Raw genomic sequence first — 26,707 nt, 5'->3', positions numbered from 1 at the left:
AGAACATAAGGAATAGAAATAACAGTAAAAACAGATAATTTTGCTATTTGGATTTAAAATGCATTAAAAGTCAGAATCATGATGATACATAAAAGATATAAAATACATTAAAAATGAAATAAAAACAGGAAAAGAATTTAAAGAATAAAAAGATAATACGTATAAAATAAAGTGCAAACAGTTCGGACATAGCACAGTGCTCAATCAGCAAATGCATAGATAAAAAGATGTGTTTTGAGTCTGGATTTGAATGTGGCTACTGTTGGAGCACACCTGATCTCTTCTGGAAGCTGGTTCCAGCTGCGGCTGGCGTAACAGCTAAAAGCAGACTCTCCTTGCTTTGAGTGAACCCTGGGTATTTCTAAATGACTTGATCCTGATGATCTGAGTGATCTGTTAGGTTTATATTCTATGAGCATATCTGCAATGTATTGAGGTCCTAGAACATTGAGTGATTTATAAACAAGTAACAGTACTTTAAAATCAATTCTAAATGCAACTGGAAGCCAGTGCAAGGACCTGAGGACTGGTGTGATGTGTTCATGTTTTCTGGTTCAGCTCAGAATCCTGGCAGCAGCGTTCTGTACGAGCTGCAGCTGTCTTATGGTCTTTTTGGGAAGACCAGTGAGGAGCCCATTACAATAATCCACCCTGCTGGTGATGAAAGCATGAACAAGTTTCTCTAAGTCTTGACTGGAGACAAAACATCTAATTCTATATCAAACGTCTATATAAATATTCTATATAAATATTTTTGAGATGATAATATGCTAATTTAGTTATTGTCTTTACATGGCTACTGAAACTCAGGTCTGACTCCAAAATCACACCAAGATTCCTGACTTGATTTTTAGTTGTTTGACCTCTAGAGTGAAGGTACATGTTCACTTTGAGAACTTCATCTTTGTTTCCAGACGCAATAATTTCAGTTTTGTCTTTGTTTAACTGAAGGAAGTTTAGGCACATCCGATTTTTAATTTCATCAATGCACTGGCACAGGGAGTCAATGGGGCTGTAGTCGTTAGGTGATAGCGCTAGGTAAATCTGGGTGTCATCTGCATAGCTGTGATATGCAATTTGGTTCTTTCTCATTGTTTGGCTCAGTGGCAGCATATATAGGTTGAACAGGAGGGGTGCAAGTATTGAACCTTGAGGCACTCCGCATGTCATGGATGTCCACTCAGACTTATGGTCACCAGTACTCACATAATAACCTCTCCCTTCTAAGTATGACCTGAACCATTTAAGGCCCATCCCAGAAAGCCCAACCCAGTTTTCCAGCCTGTCAAGAAGAATGTTGTGATCAACAGTGTCAAACGCAGCACTGAGGTCAAGTAGAACCAGCACTGATAATTTACCTGTATCTGTGTTTAGGCAAATATCATTTATTATCTTTATGAGTGCTGTCTCTGTGCTGTGATGCGGTCGGAAACCAGATTGAAAGTGATAGCACATGTGTGTTCTGTCATATATGTGTGTGTTTGTCAAACACGTGAAGCATGTAATTGACCTCTGCTTTTCTTATCACAAATTAGACGAGCGTCTGCCTGTGTGTGCGTGTGTGTGTGTGTGTGTGCGTGTGTGTGTGTGTGTGTGTGTGTGTGTGTGTGTAATAGCCATCTTCACCTCAGTAATGTTCACACCTGAGGGTGTTCATTATTTGACTATAAGTGTGAATATGAAAAATAAATCTTTTTTTTTTCTTTTTTTCTTTGGCTTCAATATAGAAAAAAATCACAGAATGATATCAGTTCAGTTCTGCTGTCAGTAGTCAGTATTGTTACATCCATAAGAGTTCAGTTCACTTCATATAAATGCTGCTTATAAATACATAAAAAACTAAATCTACCTCAGTAGATTTCCATGTAAATGAGTCTCCGCTGATCCACTTACATCTCTGATCACGGCTAATTATTTAAATATTAAACTATTTAAAGGGACTATATCATGAAGAATCAGACTTTCCTTCATCTTTTGAGATCAGTGTACATCATGACGAAAGGGAAGTTGCGCTGGTCTTTTCTTCTCTATTGTGTCGTATATCCGAGTGAAACGCTTCACAAAAAAGAACAACTGTAATGAAGTGGGACTGAGGCAGAGATCCATTTGCAAGCTTTTATTCAAAGTGAGCATAGTCGTACAGGCTGGGTCGATCAGGGGCAAACAGGAACAGCAAGGAACAGGCAGAGTCGTAGTCAGAGTACAGGCAGTAGATCGAGGCAGGCGGATATCATTCACAGGTCGATATACAAGGCAAGAGTCAGGACAGGCAGCAACGGGTCAATAAACAGGAACAGGCAAGATCAAACACGGGCAGACAGGAAACACAGAAACGCTCAGAAATGACACACTGGGAAATCAAGACTTCGCGGTGAGGTGGTGTGAGTGAAAGTCCTTATATAGTCCAGGGAGTGTGCTTAAGGTGTATGTGGCTGATGATGATTGGAGGGGAGTGTGAGCGTGTGACTGGCAGGGGGGGTTGATGGGAAATGTAGTCCGGAGAACTGACAGGATTTGTGACAACAACTATGGTTACTAATTGATTTGAGTTTCATTTCAGGTGTGTTTAGTTAATTATCTCATCAGATCTTTGGTTCGCCCAGTGTATTATCTGATATCTGATATCATTCAGTTGTTCTGTTAGAATTTTTTCTGTTCCAGTTTCCTGAGTATGCTGCTGTTTTGAGTTTGTTTATACTTTGATCCTGACTTCTGTTATCCTCGCCTGCAACAACACTGACAATATGACCATGATGGATCTGATATCTGCGGTCAGTGGGACATCACACATGAACAGGAGATTGTCCACAGGATTACACAGAAGCTTTGAGGAGAGACTCTATCAGCCGTATGGTTTAATCTTTGAGGCGTAACCCTCTGAACATGAGTGACTTTAACACGGTTAAACTGAAAGCTTTGGTAATGCACTCATCCTGGTTTACTGACCACCTTCAAACCATACTAGAGGTGACACAATAATACAATACAAGAACACAAGAATATGCACAGAGTATCGCTGACCCAGAAATCAAATGTATTTCCAGTCAGGTTTTAGACCGTACCATCTAACTCTAATGAGAGCAGTCTCAGTACTAATGATCTGCTCTTATCATCAGATCATGGCTGTATCTCTCTATTAGTGTTCCTGGATCTCAGCGCTGCTAATCCCTACAGTAGATCCTAATCTGATTTGTGCCTGAATCATAATCACGCACTGAACCCGGTTTCTCACAAGGTTTGTCTCTATTTTGCCTTAATCACTGTTTTCTCAAGAGCTGCTGAATAGATAAATGTACCAAATTAATGACTAATGATTTTTTTACAATGGAAATGAATCAACACTGAACTTATGCTGGACAATACCTGTGTTTCTTCTAGAGCTGCTGTACAGCCTAAACAAACTTTGGTGAATTATTCTTCTGTTTTCACTGCTTTGAAACAATCTCCATTGTAAAAAGCGCTATATAAATAAAGGTGACGTGACTACATTATTGAATAAGTAGATGTAATCTTTACTCCAGTACATCTGTGATGAGGAATGCATGGCAACACACTTTTTATGCAGCAGATTATTTCTGTTACAGAAGGAGCGATGTTGCCATCTACAGTCTGCTCTTACTCGCCCAACCTGGTCAACGAGTCTTCTGAAGGTGTGTGTGTTAGCAGGTCGTGTTTATATATGAGACGAGGCCGAAACCAGCTCAGGCAGACTTTGACTATTTCACTAGTGCATCTCGGAGCCCACATTCAGTACCAGTAAATCTGTTCAAATCACCAACTTTTACTCAAGTTGGGTAAGAATGATTGATTTGTGACTGTTAGTTACCTGAGCTTTTACTCAAGTATGTTTTTCATGTCCCTCACTCCAGCTCAGCTCCTGATGTTGTTCACACTCGTTCTCTGTATTTCCCTGCTGTGTGAAAAACTCAAGACATGACCAGATAGAAAAACACGAATCAATTCAAGAAACGGAGGCTCTCGACACACATGCAGTCTGAAGACTCAAACACACTCTGTTATTCGTGACGGAGGAGAGGCGTAGCAAGAATAACTTTGCATGTGATTATATTAGTTTAAACTGCTTTTCAAACGAATGCAAATCAGCTTCCACTCCGATGATCGTTTTTTCACATGTCTTGGGATCCACTGTCATATTAACTAAACTAGTACATCCCTGATGTTCCTGATTAAACTTTGATACACAGCGGGAAAATGGAGGACATGTGATTCAAATGAAAATCAGGCTCTATTACTGAATGATTAATGGCGAAACTCCTTCAGCAGAACATGAGCTTGTGATGACGTGTTGTTAAAGTCAGCATGAAATCAAAATGGACAATTCTTGTTTTTGTTTTTTATGGGATATTACAGTGTTTATTCTAAATGATTTATCGGTGCACATCATTTTTGTTTTTTAAATTCATGTTTCTGGTAATCTTGAATATCTTCCTCTTGCAGCATCTCTTCTCTTCTCTGATGATGAGGGCGGGGCAACCTGTCACTCACATGAGATCCACCAATAGCAAACCACAACCATCCAATCAAAATCAAGCCCCGCCCTACATTTGTTCTTGTTTGAGAAGCGTTTCACTCGGATATACGACACAATAGAGAAGAAAATGAGTGTAACTTCCCTTTCGTCACGACTTCAAAATCATGAATCTAGTTACATTTTTTGTATTTTTTTAAAACATAGTTATAACACTATACTGGGATATACTTTTGCAGAATTCTTCTCATGGAGAAATTTAGCATTAAGATCATCTTATCTAATGTTGTACGTTATGTTATGATGGAGGAACACGATTCCCAAACCCGCCTGTAGAGGTTCAGCGCGCTTTATTATCCGCATTACTCCGAAAGCAAATAGGGCTGATTTTGTGTTGAAGTTAAATATCCATTTCAATAACTTCCACAACAGTTTGAGTACGTATCACCATCACAGGTTTTTTAATTGCTTTGGTGCAATTTTCACAAGCAATTGGTAAAAACTCTTAGTACTAATATCCCAACAGATCATCAAAAGTGCACTTTTTTCAAACATTTCAGCACGTTTTCAATACACAAAATCACAAAGTATCCTTTTCACCATGCAAAATAAGTGTTTCATCTATAGAAATGTTTCATTCATACACTCTAAAAAATGCTGGGTTAAATATGGACAAACCCAGGGATTGGGTTGTTTTTAACCCAGCATTTTTTAGAGTGTAGTAACTGACTTTCATAATGCTGTTACTACTAAACTTTTCATTTTCATCTCTTTTCATTCAGTTTAATACATTTGTCTATTATTTAATCCAATCGATCTTGATCATTAATCAATGAATCATTTGGTGATTTCTATAGATACAGATTGTATATATATATAATTTCTACTTTGCAATTTAATACGGATAATCATAAGTAATTAATTTTTATTTTACATTATAAGTGATTTATCTTAGTTTCTAACCACTATTTTCAAAGTGTGTGTGTGTGTGTGTGTGTGTGTGTGTGTGTGTGTGTGTGTGTGTGTGTGTGTGTGTGCATGTTTGTGTGTCAATGTGAAGAGAGCAGGAAGCAGTACAAGGAAAAACAGGGAAACAGTCAATGACTTTATAACATCAGATTGATCAGATATACATGAGAAGAAGAGAGAGAGAGCATCAAATACAGCATTTTTCAGACTGACACATTACTGTAACTCACCCTTCATCTGTAAAGATCAACTACAGTATAGATTCAGTCAGATCATTTACTGTACCGGCAGCAAACTCTCTCCTTGCACAAAACCTCATATAGCCACTTCATCACAGCTTTTGATAACACACTGAATATTATTACAAACATTATGGATTGTATTCCAGTTATGTAATGTATAATGCAAGTGTATTTTCTAATATGGCATCAGTATCCTGTGGTACTGTAATTGTTTCAGCAACACGAGTGATTAGAAACACGTATCTTGCATTGTTTGCTACTGAACAAACTGATTGATAAAAGTACTAAACTGAAAGAAGATCATAATGTTGTGTTTCGGTGATTAAACCAAATGTTCTCAGTAAATATCACAGTGATCTTGTGTTTGAAACAGTGATTGTGTAGAAAGACAGAATGAAAGCATGAGGTCAGGTGTGATCAGTCTGGAGTTTGAGAATGTGACAATAAGCAAACAGAAAAAACTGCAATCAGCCAAAGTGCTGCAGTCTCTGATGCTGTCAGATCCGGTGATCCACAATCCTGAAGAACCACGGGCTGGGAGAGCAGGTTTGACCACAGGAATGTGAGGTGTACAAACACACCTGTGCTGTCAGGTGCTTCTTCTGTTCCTCACCGTCATAAACCTGTGGAGACCAGCTAACAGGGAACATTCTGGAGAAGTTCTTCCAGTAACTTTAATAGAACGTTTGTTTAAAGTACAAAGGACACTTTGACTGCAGGTGAAAAAAGTACATTTCTATAATGCACTGAAAGTGCTCTATTTTCACTCACTTGTACTTAATATACTAAAAATTCTACTTCAGTACTTCTTAAGATCATCTTAAGTGTACTCGACTCAAGTGTGCTCAGCTGTGTTTGAGACAGCATGAAATATGAACTAAAATGTGCTTTTAATATAATATTATATCTTTATTTAAAAAATGTATTTAGATACCACAAGAACATTTGAACCCATAGTGTACTACAAGTGGTAGCTAAATAGATACAGAGATAGTATGTTAAAATTTAATAATATGTTAAGTACAAATTAGTGTGTGAAAATAGAGCACTTTAAGTGCACTATAGAAGTGTACTTTTTCACCTGGGTGTGTTTAAGGAACATTCAGAAACAAGTTTTTTTAACTTAATGGGAACGTCAGAAGAGCGTTCCATGTTTGTGACTCCTTGTGTTTCTTGTGATCCGGTCTAATGGGATCATCCGTGCAGGTGGTTGTTGAAAGTCGGCGTGACCCGGGTTCAGACCCGCGAGCGCCTGTCAGTCCGCGCAGCGATTACCCAGAGTGCTCTCGAGTGGCGGCACTTCCTTTCACAGCGAGACACCGTGAGTCACGCTGAACCGTTTCTGAGGGTTTTGATTGCTGCCGTATGTTCCTCGGGCCATCTGTCATACGGGGATCGGTAATGACGGAGCTGCAGCGGCTCCTGATGTGAATGCATCAGTGAATGAAAGGCATTTCAGCCTTAAAAGTGTTTCTGAGTTCAGCAGGTGATTTTAGTTCATTAACTGGCAGACCACCAGCGCTTGATCTCCACATATGACCCGCATAACCCTTTATTCCATATGAGAGACTCACGCTGGGATCCTGGAAAAACACCAGAGCCGATGGATTTTGATTTGCATTAAAGGGGTTGTTCAGGCAAAATGTGTTCGTTCAGTCCCCATTCACTGCCTCGTGTCAGTCTGTTTGACTTCCTTCAGTGGAAGAAGGTATTTAGAAAAAATCAGTCAAACAAAATCTATTCTGCAAAATCTCAACTTTTGTGTTCCACAGAACAGAGGAAAGTCATGCGGGTTTGGAAGGAGATGAGAATGATGTCAATATTTCAGCTTTAAGTATTTAATGCATGAATGAAAGTGTGTGTTTCACATGTCTTCAGTTCCCTCATCTGAACATTTCACATTCATTCATGTTTCAAATAAGAATATTTCATTAATATTCCATGCAGCCTCTCAGTGCATCTCAGATCATAATAAACATTCATAATAATTATTTAATTAAGAAAATGTTGTTTGAAATGTTGCTCTCCTCACGGTTCTGATGTGGATGTGACAATATAAACGTGATGAAACTGAACAGAAAGTGCATGTTCTCAGATTCGCCTCGTGGACGGGCCGCTTCAGTCCACATGAAGTAAAACGATTTATTTTTTGTATAAAGAGCTTTCTCGTTTTATGGTTTGATAGTTCTGGAGTGTTTCCTGCCTCTTTTCAGCTTGTATTAATTCAGATTTGAAACATTGCCCTTCAGCAGACAATTATCACCCAGTGCAAACGTGTAGAATGAGCAAATGCTGCAGTTTAATGAGAGATGAACAAGCTGTTCCCTCCGCTCTCTCTCTCTCTCTCTGAGTCTCTCTCTATCTCTCTCTCTCTCTCCCTCTCTCTCTGTGTGCCCTTGAGTATCTGTCACTATGGATGTCTTCAGCGCCGCACAGAAGCCAGTGATGTTTGTCTTTATGGATCTGAAGCTTGTGCTGATTCACTCTCACGTGATTCATCTGAATCTTTGAAGTTTGATTCTTCATGATGATTCCTCATAAACCTGCCAGAGAGACTTCAAAACTGTGCATGATAAGACGACTTATTAATCTTAGTATTTCTTCCCATTTTACAGTAAAAACCTCTAAAAATCCTTTAAACAAGATCATCTGGCTTGATAAACTCAAATGTAATTCTCTTACATAATTCTGCTTCTCAAGTCTTGATTCGTGCTGAGAGTGGAAGATCATTGGTGACATTGAGCCTCAGCTTCAGCTCCAGCGTACATCAGTGGATAATTGCTTTAGGAACGAGCGTCTGGAGAGAAACGCCACAGAACAAACCTTCAGACGCTCCGTTACTCACGGCCTCATAGTTAACATTCTGCAGATGAGCATTAAAGGTTTGATGAATAAATGAGACAGATGATAAATCATTCACCAAAACCTCTTCAAAAATGAATGACGTGAACATGCGTTTAGCTGCACAAAAGGACTGCGTTTTAATGCCACGCAGAATGATTTCAGTGTCTGATTTCTGCACTGTTATCGTGATAAATCACATTTCTGAAACATATAGTTGTGTGACTATGAAAACAATGCAGAAGTCAAGGACTTTCACACTGACGGTCCTTATATTGTTGGTTTCTCTAGCAGAATCTCACCTTTATGCAAATGAGCAGTGATGTAACATGCCGACTACCAATGGGATTCTGCGGCTCATTTAAGATGTGTCTCGTCCTGTCTAAAAATGTAGGTGAAAATGGGCGGGGAGTGAAAGAAGTGCATCTCTCTTCTCGTTTAGGATCATACATCTATGAGATCAAAGGCGGATGTCGCGGGATTTATGTTATGTTGCTATTAATCAAAAGAGTGTAATTTAAGTTCCAGAAGCACTATAAATGATGTCCAAAATGAGTCTGCAGTTGACAGTATAAGTCATCCATGAACACGTCTGAACCTTGTAGGCTACAGAGATTCCCATAGGACATAATGTTCAGTTTGCAGCAAGTTCAACTGGACTGACCAAATTCCAGGATGTTAATTGTTAGGCTAATTTCTGACACATTTTACACAGGAACATTAAACCATTGGTTAAAGAATCTGAAGGTGTGACTTAATAAAAAGTTTAAAGGCATGATGAAAACTGAAAGTACTGCGCTGGACGAGCTTGTGAAACATACCTGTTCTTTATTCCTAACGTAAAAAGAAAAAGATGTCAGAGATGAGGTGAGTGCTGCTTTTGTTTCCAAATATACAACTGAATTTATCTACATTTAATTTTTAATTCTTTACAACTAAATGAGAAGTAGCAATGCTAGCAAACGAGTTTGAAATCAGGTCAGGGCGACCTGCCTCAGTTTTCTTGTCTACATTATTTAAGAAATCAGTGAAAATGTTTAAGATATAGAGTTAATGTAATAAGTATCATCTACTCAAACTAATAAAAGTATCTAATAGGCTGTGCAGTTGTAGCTCTGCATAACCTGATATTGCTGAGTTCAACATGTTCCTGGGTCAACATTCAACTCAACCAATCAGATTTGAGGGACAAGTTTACAGATTATGTCAAGTTTAGGCTTAAAATCATGAATTGGTGCTTCTACATCAGTGTTATTCATCTGTCATTTCCCTCTGATTTTTGGGATAACTTATGGGTAGGGTTAGGTTTAGGGGTAGGAATAGGGTTAAGGCTAAATTTTCAGACTAGAATGTTGTTCCAGGATCAACAGAATATGTTGATCTAACTCAGCAATATCAGGACGTGCTTGTAGCTCCGGACTTGAAGGCATTTTGTTAAAAAGAATAATGTCTCATTTTCATCTTTCAGCTCAAGTCAGGACAGTTTAGAAATGAAACTGGATCAGCTGGAGTGTCACTTCACATGGGACCTCAACAAAGATGATCTGGACTTACATAACCTCCCCAGCAGACTCCAGGAACAGGTCCGTCTGGATCTGTCAGGAGCTGCCCGGGCGCTGTGCTCTATAGGTTATGTGAAATTTCTTCTGGAGCACACACAAGAAGCCCTGACCAACCTGCTGGAGTCTGAAAGACTCGTTAAAGAAAACCTTGGTGACAACTGTGAAAAGTCCCTGATTGTCACTTATGGAAACCTTGCCTGGGTATATTTCCACAGGGAGAACTTCCTAGAGTGTCAAAGTTACCTGGAGAAGCTTGAGGAAATAAAGGAAACTTTACAAACCGAACCAGTTCCAGAGGTGCTTCATGAGAAGGGTTGGGCCTTTCTTAAATTCTCTCAAAAATATTATCCCCAAGCCGTAGAAGTTTTCCAGAAGGCTGTGGAGCGAGATCCATACAACAGCGAGTTGAATGCTGGGTATGCCATCGCTCTGTATCGCACTGAACCTGGCATATCTTGTACTGTAGATTCACCTGCAGTCAATCAGCTGAGGCGGGCCATTGATCTTAACCCAAATGATGGTGTCCTAAAGGTTCTTCTAGCAATTAAACTTCTGTCATGTCCCAAGAGCTTCATGAATGAGGCTGAGAAGCTGGTTGAGACAGCTCTGAATGAATCTCCAGATCATCCGGACGTACTGAAATATGCTGCGATATTCTACAGGGATCATGGGTCTGTAGACAGCGCCATTGAGATACTAAAGAAAGCGCTTAAATCAACAAATTCATACTTCATACATCATCAGTTAGGAGTGTGCTACAAGACCAAGAAAATTATTTTAAACAAAGAAAAACAAGACAAGTCTGAGATAGATAAGGCTCGAAATCAAAGCATCTACCACTTAGAAATGGCAACTCAACTGAAACCTTCCTGCATCGTTGCCATGAGTGCGCTGGCTGTTCAGTACGGAGAGAGACGTGAGCTGGACAAGGCAGAGGAATTGTTTAGGAAAGCATTTGAGACAGCTGAAAAGAATAATGAGCACCTGAATACGGTCGATTTTGACTATGCTCAGTTCCAGCTGTACAGCAAAAGATGTGAGGATTTAGCAATCAAACACTACAAGCAGTGTTTGACAATGTATCCGCGAACGGGTGAGAGCAAGAAAAGTGCTTGGAATCTAAAGAAAATTGCAGATAAACGTAAGAGCTGTAACCCAGATGATCAGACGGCCAAAGAAATACTGGGATTACTTCAGCTTACTGTAGAGAAACACCTTAAGCACAACCCAAATGGTCAGAAGGCCAAAGAAATGCTAAAATCACTTCAGCAACCAGCAGAGCGAGATGTTAGGGGACTTTCTACAGTGATGTATAATTAGTGATTTAAAAAACAGACAAAAATATTTCGTACTTTTCATTTTAATGTTAATAAATCAAGATTGTTTTAACGAATAACGTGTGTGCTGCCGCCAGCTAGTAATTTGCCCAAACTATGTCCATTTAAATTTACAACCTCACCTCTCTCTCTCTCTCTCTCTATTTCCAGTGTAAATTTCAAAGCATATTTTTGGCATTATTTTTATACAGATATTGCCAGAGCATTCATACACACAACAAAATGAATAATATCTCTGCACTCTTTCGCCAGAGCGTGCGGCGCAAGATCTTTAAGTGAAGAACAGTGTGCGTGCCACACCTGTCATGGGAAGAATGACAGATGCAAGTGCAAGTTAATCTCTTTATTAGAGCTTCACACCAGAGTAAGTCATTAAACGAGGAGAGACAGTAGCAGGAGAGTGGTGACGCAGGGACTTCGATGGGCAGCTGGAAATCCTGTGGTGAGGTGAGATGGTGTCGTGAGTCCGTGCGTCCGAATCCGTGAGTGCAATCCAAAGTGAGAGTCCGACGGAGAACAGGAACAGGAAACAACGACGAGGTAATCCACTCCGGGGAACAAACTAACACGAGAGAGCACAGGACACAACACCAGGATTCCAAACAACGATCTGACAAACACGAGACGAAAGACAAGGTGTTAAATAGGCAGATAGTGATTGCACACAGCTGCCGCTGATCAACAATCAGCGGCGACACCCACACAGAACCATCAACCAGACACACACACACAAACACACAGACACCAGAATGAGACAGCGGATTGATCAACCGTGACAACACCTACAGACTGTGATTTTCATGAACATTTTATTAGCGCTACTCAGAAAATAATTAATACTTTTATAGTTTTCAATGTACAATAATATAGTTTACATTTTAAAAATTGGATTGGTGAATTCCTTGTTTATCAACTTTCGTATATGCAGATTAATGGTGAGAATATTGTTATCTCTGAAATTTCACTTTTTACCTTGTTATGAATCTGTTTGAATTATTCATTTGTTATTATTATGGAAAATTGTGTTTTTGTGGGTAAAAACTAATGTATTAAAATCTATTAAAACAGATAACGTAAAATCTGTGTTGACTCTTTGTTCAAACAGCTTTGCTTTAGTGAAATAAAAGATGATCCAGAGTAGAAGAATCTGCTGAAAAGAACAGAAGCCTCTCTTCAGTGCTGTTATTATGTAGGAAAAGTTTCGCACAGATGCTGCAGTTGTGAGTGAACGTCCAGACAAACATCTCACGTCATTCACGTGTCGCTGTGGAGTTACTCGCATTCAATGTTTTTCAACTTTAGCCCACACGATATGTTGATCTGGAATAATGGATATACTGTATTTTAGTGAAACTTTTAGTTGTAAAATTACAATGAAATACTGGCAGCTGGCTACCCACTAGATGACAGATCCACAGATGGACAGATCAACACCATCAGATGAACACAGCAGTGTCTTCAAAGCAAATCTGTGACTCCCTTGCAGCCGCTCTGAGCACATTTACACGAGATGTTTCTGATCTGAAGTGGTTTTTAACCATTGCTGCTGCTGTTTTAACACACTTGACCTTTAACTCTCAAACGCCAGCGCTGATTCACTCGGATCCTCGCTCAAACACTGAACGCAGCGAGAAACGGCTCATGTCAGATGGTGCGTTTCATGGGATGTGTTGAATGCGTCCTCATCTGTTGTGTCCTGTGTGTCATGCTTCGGTGTTTGTGATTGGTCAGTGCGGCTAATGATGACGCATCACACAGTCTGTTACAGCATAGCAACGTCCGTTTCTGACATGACGACTCATGAGTGAACACTAGCCAGTGAACTACAGACCAGCAAAATAACACACACCTGAGCAACTACACACCAACCATTCAGAACACCATAGCAACCAGAACACCCTAGCAACACCCTAGCAACCACCTGGCAACCTGTAGCTATGAGATATAGACAAAAGAAAAAACATATCAATCAATCAATAAATCAGAATTGTATTTATATAGCACAATGAGAACAACAGCAGTCGGCCATTGTGCTGTACAACAGGATAAATATCTATATTTATATATTCATCATTCATTAATATCTATCAGACCAATGATTTAATGCAATGCAGAAAATGTGCAGAAAAATGATCAAAGACAAAATAAAATATTTTAGTCGGTGGGGTTTGTCTGTGAATGAAAATAATTATTATGCTTCAGGCTACAGAAGGTCTATAGATTAATCAGACTTTAATCTAGATTCATGGAAAACACGTTAGTTCATCATGATGTTTGAGTGACACCTGCTGTAAAACACACACACGCTGCGAGAACATTAAAGTCTGGTTTTCATTCATCTCTCTCTCTCTCTCAAACACATGAACTAACAGCAGCAAATAAACTCGTCACGTGATCCGGTTCACCGAGGCTCTTTCACACTGACTCACGGTGGCACGAGTCTCTGAAGAACACAACGAATGACCTTTAGCTGTTTATTAAAGACATAGAGCCAATGAAAGACGCATTCATCCGTCCTCAGCGGTGTGTGAGAGCAGAATCAGTGTGTCCCGCAGCATGGCGTGATGAAAAGAGTACGCCAAAGGTCACTGCTCCCGAAGAGGGCATTGCTCTCCAGTATGGGAGGAAATTACTGTGAATGAAATGTGGAGGATTGTTTCATGATTGACAGTTTGTCCCAAAGCTTGTCCACTCTTCTGATGCACACTCAGAAGTATGTACTTTTGCTCATTTAGTACATACTTTTAGGGCGTAGTGTGAGTAGATGAATTGAGACAATCTGCTGCAGGCGTCCGATTGGCTGAAGCAGAGTGAAATTTTCTGGGAAACCTTGACTGTTAGGCACTGGATTTACAATTTATAATTTAATGTATGATTTATTCTTAACTCAACGGGATATGGGAGACGATAATCCTCTCAGCGTTGTTATTTTTGCTGAAGTTTTGACATTTAAGGGCTGCTGTTAAATCTAAAGTGAAGGGGCTCAAATCTCTTCAGCGCATGCATGAAACATGAACCATTGATATCAGCTGTAATATTTCCTGAATCTTGTTGCCACAGCAACAGTTGAGTCTCACAGATGGAGAAATACACTTGTTTTCCCTTTTGAACCCACTGACAGATAATTGCTCTTGTTTTAAACTCAAACTCACTTCATTTTGATGCATTTTCAGAAAACTTGGTTTAATATCTTCAGTCATTTCTCTTCTTCAGTAAATGTATCTTGATTTAAGAATGTTTCGATATTTGTGCTGGAAAACAAGACAGAAACACTGAGGAAGAACAGCTTTTGTTTGTATTATTTCTCCGTAGTGTATAAAATCAAATCAATTTCATTTTGTGTGAAATGTCTGGGCTTTTGAGATAACAAACGCAGTGAATGACGTGCGGTCGGTCGGAGCGACTCCAGATCTCTCTCAGACACATGATGGAGCAATAAGATCAGGACCCGCTCAATATTAATTAGATCACGTGACTAAAGGCTCTGTGAGGCTTGAGCCACAACATCAAAAATTCATATTCATGAGCCTAAATTCACTTCCAGTTTAGTGCTGAAATGACAGACATCAGTCGTGTGACGGCGTGAGTGTGACACACAGACGAATCCTCACATCACTCCCATTAATGCACCATACGATCCCATCAGAACTCGAGCAGAAGCAAGAAAGAATCAGACAAACGCTTGATCTGATCAAATCTGATGATGTGTCACATGACTGAGCTGACACAGACGGCTGATGATTGACGTCTCATAGAGTTTGGATCAGAAGCTCCAGAGTTTTGTTCAGTAGCAAATATCTGATCATTTCCACTGAAATCACAAGGACAGAGCCAGATTATTACACTTTCACATTTAATTTGTATTTCTATTTAGTCACTTTTTCACTCCAGTTTAGTTTAGTTTTGTTGGTAAGTCATGTTTGTTTTACATTAATGGTGAATTTAATCATGTGAGGACATGAAGCCGTAATTATTTTATTGTGTTTTAGTTTAATTTACATTTTCTCAGCAATGTTATTTTTATTTCAGTCAATGAAAAAATAGCTTTTGTCTTTGTTGTGGTTTACAGTAATGACTTTGGCACTAATGGAAGATGAAAGGAAGATAATAATGGAAGAATTGTCATTCCTCTCCTCCTCCTCGCTCTCATTCCGGAGCGTCGGCACATTCCAGCTCTTCATTACTCAGACGAGGATGAGAGATGCTCCTTAATGAAGTCAATTTACTGCGCTGACAGAACCGAGGGGCATTAACCGCTTCATCAGCATGTGACACGGACAATCTCTCGGACACACGAGGACACGCTCATTACGGCCTCCATTATCACCAATCAGCTCCAATCAGCCAATCAGAGCTCATGACCCAGACTCACAGAGTGTCATTTGGATCAATCTAGAGCGCTGTGAGTGAAAAATGATGCCAGGTGAATGTTTATAGAGTGGTTTGATGCCGTTCCCTCAAAACTAAAGCTAGGCTGTAAGCAAACTACACTACAGTCGCGCAATGTCAACGTCTCGGACACTAAAGCTTCCCACACCTCTTACAGTTTTTATCTAAAAAACATTTTCCCTGAAAGTTTGAGTTAGAATAGCTTTATACGAGCTCAATTATAAGCGTAATGAGGCTGTAAAAATGGACTGAGCTCACCTGTTCGGCGTGATGATTTTCACCTGATTTAGCCACTTGTTAAAGACGTAACAGCTAAAGTGCTGTAATACTGATGCATTTTATGCCGTAGATCTTGAGCTTGTGTTAACCTTGGGCCTTATTTCAGCATTTAACCAAATTCCCATTCCAAAACCCTTTGACTTCAGGACGATGGAACCGGATCATTTCCATGTTTTGACCTAAAATTTTCCATCATACCTACACCACTCTATAGAGGGAGCTGATGAGCCCAGATCTCCATCACAATGAATGAGATCCTGAAAAATGACAAATGACTTCTCGCTTCAGACCAAGGCTGTGTCTCAGTACTAATGTTACTTGATCTCAGTGCTGCGTTCGATCATAAAATACTCTTAGATTGACTACAAAATTACTCTGGTATTCAGGGACAGGCATTAGGGTGGGTTAGATCGTTCCTACCAGTTTGTTTATTTAAATGAGAATTATCCAAGTTAACGTCAGTAAATTATGGAGTGCCTCAAGGGTCTGTTTTAGGCCCTCTGCTATTTTCAAAATACATGCTGCCCATTGGTAATATTATTAGAAAACATGGAAATAGAGTGCCCCAGGGATGACGCGTTTTTGAAGGGAAAACCTGGAAGCGAGTTAGCATTTTAGGACTTCCGGTTCCAACGCTGTAAAGTCTATTGTTTTTTTGAATGGGTTTTTGCTAAATCGCCTGAAATAAGGTCTGTGGTTAACAAAGCCTCTAAATACTTTCACGTTTTGATCTATGACATAAAACACACCAGTTATAACCCACGTGTGATTTTTTAAACTTTTACTGTGTCTTAAAAACGGCAGTTGCTAACAAGTTGCTAAAAGGGACTACTTCCTTTGGCGGGGACTTTAGACGCCATCATTAAAAACGGGACATTTGGACAGCATTTCTCATGAAAAAGGGGATAAGTATTCATAACAGCACAGATCATAATCGGCGAGAATGTTTTTGAAATAAAGTTGTTTTCTAAATAAAGTTTGAGGACGCTTGGTGGTGACGACGTTGATCCGCGACCATGGTGTGCTGTAGTCCGTTTATAGCCTACTGTTAGCCTTTTATATCTGACCACTTTATTTAGGCTTCAAAATCTATAAATGTTGTTGTAACAAGGTTAGTAGATGTGGGAAGAAGGAGGCGGGAACCGGCGAACATTCAACAAAACTTTAATATAAAATAAACAAACAAAACGAAAGTAATGCCGGCAGACCCTCGCGGACGTCTGCCGGCCACACAAACATAATAAAACATAAAATAAAGTCCAGGCCTGGTCCTCTCTCGTCCTTCACTGATGTCGCTCCTCCTTTTATGCCTCCGGAGCTCCTCCGTGAGAGACTCGAGGCCGGCACGCCTCACAGGTGACGCTCATTATCACTCGCGTCACCGGCCTCGCGCCGTTCCCTCACGGCTCTCGCCCGCCCTGCTCGTCACAGTTGTGTTAACTTGTAAAGATTATCTTGATAGACAAAACGTGTAAGTGTCATAACCCTTTGTTAAGCACAGAGCTTATTTTCTGCGATTTTCCAAAAGTCTATGGGAAAAATGCATAGGCTTTCTACCGAGGGAACCCGTGCGCCGCTAACTTCCGGGTTGGCCTACAAAAACACGTCATCCCTGAGGAACTCTATAGTTTCCACTGCTATGCCGATGATAAATGTTACAAATTTCATGATGACCAGATGAAATCTCTCAATCATCCAAGATGGCAGAGTGTGTTAAAGGGGCTGTGAACTTTTCAAAAAAACATTTTTATTTATTTAAAAATGTGAATAATTTTAATAAAATAAGAGATCATACAAAATGCATGTTATTTTTATTTAGTACTGTCCTGAGTAAGATATTTTACATAAAAGATGTTTGAATTTAGTTCACAAGAAAAAAAAGCTGAATTTATTAAAATAACCCCATTCATAAGTATGTGAAGCACTGATTCTCAATACTGTGTGTGGTCACCTGATGATCCACGACTGTTTGTGTGTTTTGTGATGGTTGTTCATGAGTCTCTTGTTTGTTCTGAGCAGTTAAACTGAGCTCTGATCTTCAGAAAAATCCTCCAGATCCTGCAGATTCATCAGTTTTCAAGCATCTTTTGCATATTTGAACCCTTTCCAGCAGTGACTGAATGATTTTGAGATTCATCTTTTCACACTGAGGACGACTGAGGGACTCAAACTCAACTATTAAAAAAGGTTCAAACATTCACTGATGCTCCAGAAGGAAACACGATGCATTAAGAGTTGAGGGGTGAAAACTTTTGAATTCAAATATCAAGGTAAATTGTACTTGATTTTTCTTCCGTGAAACATGCAAATATCTTCTGTTGCTTCCGAAGGGCAGTACTAAATGAAAAACAACGATATTTAAATATAATAAGAAAAATTGTGACATCTTCATCCTGTTCAAAAGTTTTCACCCCCCCGACTCTTAATGCATCGTGTTTCCTTCAGGAGCATCAGTGAATGTTTGAAACTTTTTTAATAGTTGAGTTTGAGTCCCTCAGTCGTCCTCAGTGTGAAAAGATGAATCTCAAAATCATTCAGTCACGGCTGGAAAGGGTTCAATTATGCAAAAATGCTTAAAAACTGATGAATCTGCAGGATCTGGAGGATTTTTCTGAAGAACAGAGCTCAGTTTAACTGCTCAGAACAAACAAGAGACTCATGAACAACCATCACAAAACACAAAACAGTCGTGGATCATCAGGAAACCACACACAGTATTGAGAATCAATGCTTCACATACTTATGAATGGGGTTATTTTAATACATTTTTTGTCTTGTGGATTATATGTAAACATCTTTTATGTAAAATATCTTACTCAGGACAGTACTAACTAAAAAATAACATGCATTTTGTATGAGATTCTGCAAGTGGTTCACATACTTTTTCTTGCAGCTGTAACTGATCTTCTATTAAGCTGGGGCGTCTCCAGTCAACAACATGCTGAGCAGGACGACGTCTCGCTTCTTATGAACACTATCACTTGGGAATTGTCAGGATTATGTTGTGTTTTGGTTTAGTTTTACTCCTGTGTGTTTCGTTTCAGTTTAGTTCTAATGGCATCTTAGTTAATCTACTTGGTTACAGATAACGTTCAGCTGTCTGTCATTCAGTTTCCCAGTGTATTTATACTCTGTGTGTCATTCAGCTCATGTCAGTTCTCGTCTGTATGTGAGTAGTTAATGTTATGTTGCTCTATGCCTTCATCTACTGTATTCTCTTCATGTTCATTAAACAAGTTAGTATTTGATCTTCGTCGTCATGATTCAGCTAACAGGACAGGAATAAGGTCTCCAGTGTCCACTAACCTGCTGCACAGTGACCAGACACACTCCTTACAATGCTTTTGAATATACTTTAATCATGTTCAGGAGGATCTGAGACCAATTTCTGATAGAATCCTCCCAAACAAAAAAGTACAACAGTTTATAAAGAAAGGTGACATGATTCATTACATCATTTTTCTCTAATATGATTAGTTATTCATATGTAAAATTCTCTGTTACTAGGTCAATCATATATATTGTATATATTCAGACAACTGTCTAGTTTTGTTTCCTTATTTAACACACACTAACTTTTGTGGCGTTTCTGTGTGTGTGTGTGTGTTTGTCAATATGGTCTGTGTGGCTTTTCTAACATGAAACTGTGAGATACACAAGATTAACAGGGCAAGATGAGATCAACGCTGGGTGGGACTTTACTGTTCATGTTCTGGTGTCTCGTTGACTTCCTGAGTGAGTTTCAGTGTCTTTTACACCTGCGGTTCCTCTCATTCCTGTGACACTGACACCAAGAGATGGCAGCAATACTGGGAATATTTGGGATTTGTCTGCTGTTCAGCGGTAAGTAAGCTTTAATCTGTTTGAATCTGTGAACAGGCGTGGGAAGATGTTTTAGGCTGGGGGTGCAGTGCACAGAATTAATACCGAGTGTATAAAACACGTCAAAACTCCGGGAAACAAGCATACCCAGGAAAAAAAAAAAAGTACACTTCTACAATGTACTTAAAGTCAGGGACGTGCACAGGGGGGTTGCTCAGGTTGCCCGGGCAACTGCCCATATGCCCTTCTCGACTTACGTTGCCCTTCCGAGGTGGAAAAAAATTAAAAAAAATCGTACAATGGATGCAGAATTTCACGTAGGCCTAGATAAAAAATAAAAAATCGCAAAGCCTCATTCACTTCCATATTCGGGCACCCGTCCGAAAGTGAAAGTCAGTAGGGGAAGGGCAAACTCTGTTTACTTGGCTGCAGCGCTGCACGCGACCGGCACCTGAGCTGAGCCTGCATGAGCGGTACTAGAAGGAGATTGTCGCGGTTGTCGGGTGAGACGACTTAACATTGTCGGAAAGGTGAGTAAGGTTATAATCGTTAACGAAAACGAACGAAAACTAGGTGGGAAAAAACATCGTCGTTAACTGAAATAAAAATAAAAACGAGGCATTACAAAAAAACGATAACTAACCAAAACTGTAATGTGTGTTTGGCAAAACTAACTAAAATAAAATAAAATTATAGATTAAATGTTCTTAGTTTTCATCTTTGTCAATGTCTTTCATAGAGCAAACGTTCAGCTGCATTTCATTTCCCTGCGTCTCTCACTCACGCGTCTCTCTCACATACTCGCGCGCGCACAGCCCCACCCCTCCGTGCACACCGCGCCTCCATGTTGGAAGCAAGTTCGCGAAAGGTTGGTATCTCGTGAAAACCTTTACACAATCACACATTAAAAAGTGGTATAAAAATATTTTTAATACTGAATATAATTTTGTCAGTGTGTTAATGTCGACCCGAGAAGCGATTGCTAGTTAACTAGACGCAAGTTTGAGGTAAAATGCACTTGGGTTGGCGATGTCAAAACACTATTTAAGATGTGATTCAAGTAAGGGGCCGTTGAATTATTAGAAAAATAATGCACACCTGAGGTGGTGATTCGGTCACGACTCGAAGCGGAGTCAATTATTCCGCTTATACCATATAGACCGTGTTTTTTTTTTTTTTTTTGGGGGGGGGGGCGGGGGGGTGCCCTTTTTTTTAGGTCAGAGCAACTGCCCCTCAAAATTCCTGTGCACGTCCCTGCTTAAAGTGATATTTTTTTCACACACTACTGTCAAAATGTGCTATATTGAGACAGGATGAAATATGAACTAAAATGTGCTTTTAATATACTATCTCTGTATTTAAAAATATATTTAGCTACCACTTGTAGTACACTATGGGTTCAAATGTACTTTTAAACAGGCAAGGAAAATGACTCTGGACCCATCTCATGTGCTTTATTGTGAAGATGAGTTATTTCCATCTGGTCGACGGTTTAGATTCAGCCGCTATAGGAAGTTATTTGTTCCTTTGGCTACAAGGCTGTTGAATTCTGATTTAAAGGACATGACTGTGTGATTGTGTTTGATGTGGGTGTTTTGTTTTGCAGCTTTACCTGAATTGCCCAATTTTCCCCTAACAGGGACAAATAAAAGCCTTGTCCAAATACCCACTTTCGAGTCCAACCTTTAGTGTTTGTTTTACTCGCGTTTTCGCAGTTTCCTCTATTAAATCACATTACAGCCTTGACATCACTGAATTTCGTTCAGAGTTATGCAACAGTCAATCACTGTTTGCAGCTATACCATAGAAATGAATGAGAAGTGTCATAAAGCGAATCATACTCGAGCAATTGACTGTGACTTCTCATACAAAACAGCTTTCTGGTGTGATCATAATTTTAAAAGTTTAATAGACATAGCCTATGTATTTCTGTACATCACCAAGTAAGCCGGCTCAGGCCCACACCCACACCGTGTTTTTGAATCCAGCTTCATCCACAAAGATAAAAGTATGTGCATTTCGCCTGGCCTCCATCTCCATTACTCTCTAAAATACAGACAGTTTTACAGTAATCTAAATGTAATGTTGCACATGTCAGTACATGCAAGTACATTACACATATTGGTCCTCATTTATCAAATGATCATATGCCAGAAAACTGTACGCAACGCTCATTTCCATGCAAAGTTTTTGAGTCAGCGTGAACTTGCGTGCTGCAGTGAATCTGGTAATTCTATCCATAAAATGTTTACCAATGGAAATTTATTGGTGAATTAGTGAATGAGTATTTTTGCATAAAGCAAAACTAAAAAGCTAAACGCAGACTCTGACAGGGAGGCAATGGCACGTTTACCAGGTGTTTTGCAGATGCTGAAGTATGACTGACAAAAGTCAAGTCACCTTTATTTATATAGCGCTGTTTAAATGCAGATTGTGTCAAAGCAGCTTTACAGTGATAACTGGTACATAATTTGGCTGCACAGCAGCTCTTAAAGAATAGTGTCAATGCAGGCAGATCAAAACACTGTTGAATATCAAATGTCAAGTGTCCCCAACTAAGCAAGGCAAAGGCGACAGCGGCAAGGAACCCAAACTCCAACAAGTGACATCAGGTGGCAAACAGGTGTTAAAATGGAGGAAAAAAAACCTTGGGAGAAACCAGGCTTAGTCGGGGGGGCCAGTTCTCCTCTGGCAAACAGTGCTTTGTTACGATTCAGGTTGCTATCATAAGTTCATAGAAATGAAAAATGACTCACAGTTTGGTCCACATAGACTTCTGTTTCGCTGAATGTGTGCTAGTTTCATGAGGTGTTTGTGTGTTTCACAGGAGTGCAGGAGACGTCTTCAGCCATGACTGTAGATATCCCACAGACAATATATAAGAATGCCAGGGGTGATGATGCGACGATACCCTGCAAATTTACACCCCAACCACCAGATTCAGATATCCAAATATCATGGACAGCATCTCCAGATGTGCCGGGAGATCCACAGGTAATAGAAAACTAACAATCAGTTTGATCTAGCATCACTAACACTAGAGCTCGTGTTGATGTGCGTTCATGTTTTGCACTTGTACTGTTTTTTTCACAGATCAGCATCGTCACTTACCGAAGTTCCACTGGATTTTCTAAGGTGCAGAGGAAGTATAAAGGCAGGGTGATGCTATTACAGGATATCTCGAAAGGAAAAGCCGACCTGCAGCTCCTGAGAACCGCTAACGCAGACACGCGCAGTTATGAGTCGAGGTTTTGAATAGTGAAGAGGACGCTGTGTTTGACACGGCCAATCTCGTAGTCTTAGGTAACACACACTGAACTCTTCAGAGAGATACTTATGAATACATTTAGTATGGAATTCACAAGTGAAACTTAGGTTCAACACTCCATTGCTGACAATGCTAGTTTCCTATGTCCTTACCTCATGTCACAACAGGTTTTCTTCTTTGGGGTTTAGGGATCAGGCTCCTCCTCAAATAAAGGACAGACATCTTAAACACACTGTCCTTAAATTAGAACATGTGTATCCACATCTTAGCTGTAGCCAAAGAAACAAAGAAACCGACAACAGAAAAACCCCAAATCAAAACTGAGCCGTCAGCTGGAATGTACTTCACCCGATGTACTTCTTACATTATATATGTATTCATAATAAATGAATATGCTTCAACAACCTGTGTGAATGAAATCTTGACCATGATCCTGTTGTGTTCCAGTGCCTCCATCGCCGCCCATCTGCTTGATTCAAGGGGTGTCAGAATACTATCAGAACATCAACCTGACCTGTCGCTCGGAGAAGGGATCGCCCCCACCAACCTACAAGTGGCAAAGATTGCATGTGGCATGTGTGACGACGGTTTCCCAGACAGGGTTTAAATTAAGATAGGATAGGCCTTAATCTAGAATAGTTAATTGTGTCTTAAAAAATGGCTTTCTGAAACACAGATTAAGTACAGATTACTAAAACTGGATTATGGAGTCCTGATTTAAAATAAACTAGATTAATTTAAAACCAACTGTGCTAATCTGAATTGGCATGAGAGAGGTTGCCTGTAAAACATGGAATGAACCAAGAAAAGCTTAAAATTGCATAGAACTGAGAAACAAATCCAAGGAAAACAATGGCAGCAGAAAAAGACTGCAATCCAACAAAAAAACCTTTACTAAACAAGAGACATTTGAAAAGCAAGCAAAATACATCAACTGTGGAAAAAAAGAAGTAATGCCTGGAAATCTGTTTGTAATGAATTCTTTTTAAATAGATGAATTCTATATATACTGAGTATATAATAATAATAATTATTATTATATATATATATATATATATATATAATCCTATGATTATTAATCCTTTTGTTTTGTCCTTACATAGCAACAAACTAACCCTAACTATTTACACATGTGATGATCAGTGTTGGCAGTCTAGAAATGACACTGGTTTGATCCAAAGCACTATCAGAGTGGTGCTTCATTATATAAAAAAGGCAATTCTTGTTAGCAGATCTCAACCCAAACACAAGCTCAACACTTCACAACACTAATCTCCAAAAAACACTAACATAACAAGAACTTTTACATAATAGAACAATAAACAGTAAGATGTCTCTCCATAGTCTCATCTTTCTAAAAAAAAAAAATGCATAAAATAACACTATTTCAACATTTACTTTCCCAATTCAGCCCGGTCCAAAGCATGATGGGAAGTGAAAGTCCTGTTTGATTGGGTTACTTGACTGAGTTCTAGTAACCATTTCAAGTTAATTTAACATGAAGAAATCACATCTGAACCAGAAACAATAGTGTTAAAGCACAAAAAAAATAAATAAATAAATAAATAAAGTGAACAGCATAAAAATGTATTTTTATGTGTGTGTGTGTGTGTGTGTGTGTGTGTGTGTGTTTTTGTGACATATCAGGGGCCTGTACCATGAAGCCGGATTAGCTGGCTAGCCGGGTAAGTTTCAGATTAGTTTGCGCCAATCCTGGGTTTTAGGTACCATGACAGTAACTTGACTTTTAGCGGCGTTCATCGCCATGGTAACTTACGCTCCACGGCTATCCTGCTCCGGGGCAGATTATGTTCTGGGTTAGAGATCTCAAATTGAAATTGGGCCAATCAGATGTGAGCAAAGTGACACTGACACACCCAATGCAATAAAGTCACTCCCCAAGTTTCTCTTCCTCCAAATTAAAGACACTATATAGTAAAAACACTATTGTCACGGTAGGAAATCCATTGTTTCCTCCGTGTCATGTTTTGTGTTGTTGTTGTACTCACGTAGTCTCCATGTGCTCGTTTGGTTGATTGTTGTCACCTGTGTGTTGATTGTCTCGCTCCAGCTGATCCTCATCTCCACTCAGCTACATATACTCACTCATCTCTCTGTCTGTTGTCAGATCCTCATTCATGTCTCCACTGCCTAGTTGGTTTACCGTCTTCCGTGTTCGTGTGCTGGATTGTATTCGTGTTGTCGTCTTCGTGTCAGTGTTCCGGTCTGTTCCTGGTTTCATCCATTGACCGTCTTCACCTTCACCTGCGACTTCACCATCCAGCTCTTCTCACGCCACCGTAGACCTTCGTTGCCATTGCCCACATTCTGGACTCTGATTTCAATAAACTTCTTCTGATTGCCTGCAATTGCTTCCTCCTCTTTTACCAGCCATCACAGTAGGATCTGACCTTCATGGACGCAGCAGGCGATCGCTCCCCATCTCATCTAGAGGAGTTTTTGCAGAGAGCCGTTGATCGCATGGATCACCAAGACAAGGCGATAGATGAGATGGGTCGAGCTTTCCAAGCAATGGTGACGAAGGTGTCCGAGCTCGCTCTCCAGGCTCAGCGACAACAACAACCGCCACCCGCTGCGCCTCCCACGCCACCCACACCGCCGATCGTCTCCGGAGGGATTTCCCAGTCCGAACCACGCCTCCCCATCCCTGAGAAATATGCGGGTGAGCCAAAGTTTTGTCGATCATTTCTGTCTCATTGTTCTCTGCACTTCGCCCTGCAGCCCCGCACGTTTCACACCGAGGAAATGAAGGTGGCATTCGTCTTGTCACTACTGACGGGGAGGGCTGCCCTCTGGGGGACGGCGGTGTGGGAAAACCAAGACAGCTGCTGTGCCTCGTTCCACGCCCTTTCGGAGGAGATGAGACGGGTCTTCGACCGCTCCGTCGCCGGGAGGGAGGCGGCTAGACTTCTCACGGACCTACGTCAGGAAGACAGGTCCGTAGCCGACTATTCTATTGAGTTCCGCACCCTGGCGGCGGAGTGTAAGTGGAACGAAGAGGCGCAGTGGGATCACTTCCTGCATGGGTTGGCTGACCGCATCCAACAGGAGATCCGCGCCGTCGAGCTCCCCACTTCTCTCAATGGCCTGATCGACCTCACCATCAGAGTAGACAACCGACTCGACCAAGCCGCCAGACGGAGGGGGAGAGCAGTTCTCGCGACCAGACCGGAGGCTCAGCGTCAGCGCTCAGAGGTTGCGGTCAGCCCACCGGGAGATCTTGAACCCATGCAGGTGGGGCGAGCTCGGCTCTCCCGGGAGGAGAGGATCAGGCGGAGATCCCTGGGACTATGTTTATACTGCGGCAGCCAAGAACATCACATCCAGCGCTGTCCGGTAAAAGACCAAGCCCGATAGTAAAACGGAGGCTACTATCGGGTGGGATCTCTGCCAGGAAGACCTCATCTACATCGACACTCCTTCCGGTGAGTCTACGGTGGTCCACCCACGCACTTGATCATCACGCTTTGTTGGATTCTGGGGCAGAG

The 26,707-nt window shown here is 40.4% G+C and overlaps 1 protein-coding gene across 1 annotated transcript; it reads left to right on the top strand.

The window, feature by feature from the left end:
- Positions 1-9,394: 9,394 nt before the first annotated feature.
- On the top strand, positions 9,395-25,447 carry LOC137031547 (interferon-induced protein with tetratricopeptide repeats 5-like). Its single transcript, XM_067402568.1, has 7 exons — positions 9,395-9,408; positions 10,016-11,337; positions 22,758-22,924; positions 23,024-23,165; positions 23,468-23,551; positions 23,646-23,799; positions 25,327-25,447. Exons 1-7 carry the CDS (start codon positions 9,395-9,397, stop codon positions 25,445-25,447), a joined length of 2,004 nt encoding a protein of 667 aa, XP_067258669.1.
- Positions 25,448-26,707: the final 1,260 nt, after the last annotated feature.

This window comes from Chanodichthys erythropterus, chromosome 12 (genome assembly GCF_024489055.1).
Source record: "Chanodichthys erythropterus isolate Z2021 chromosome 12, ASM2448905v1, whole genome shotgun sequence".
In the NCBI taxonomy this organism is placed as follows: Eukaryota; Metazoa; Chordata; class Actinopteri; order Cypriniformes; family Xenocyprididae; genus Chanodichthys; species Chanodichthys erythropterus.
This window is presented reverse-complemented; position numbering and strand designations above follow the sequence as displayed.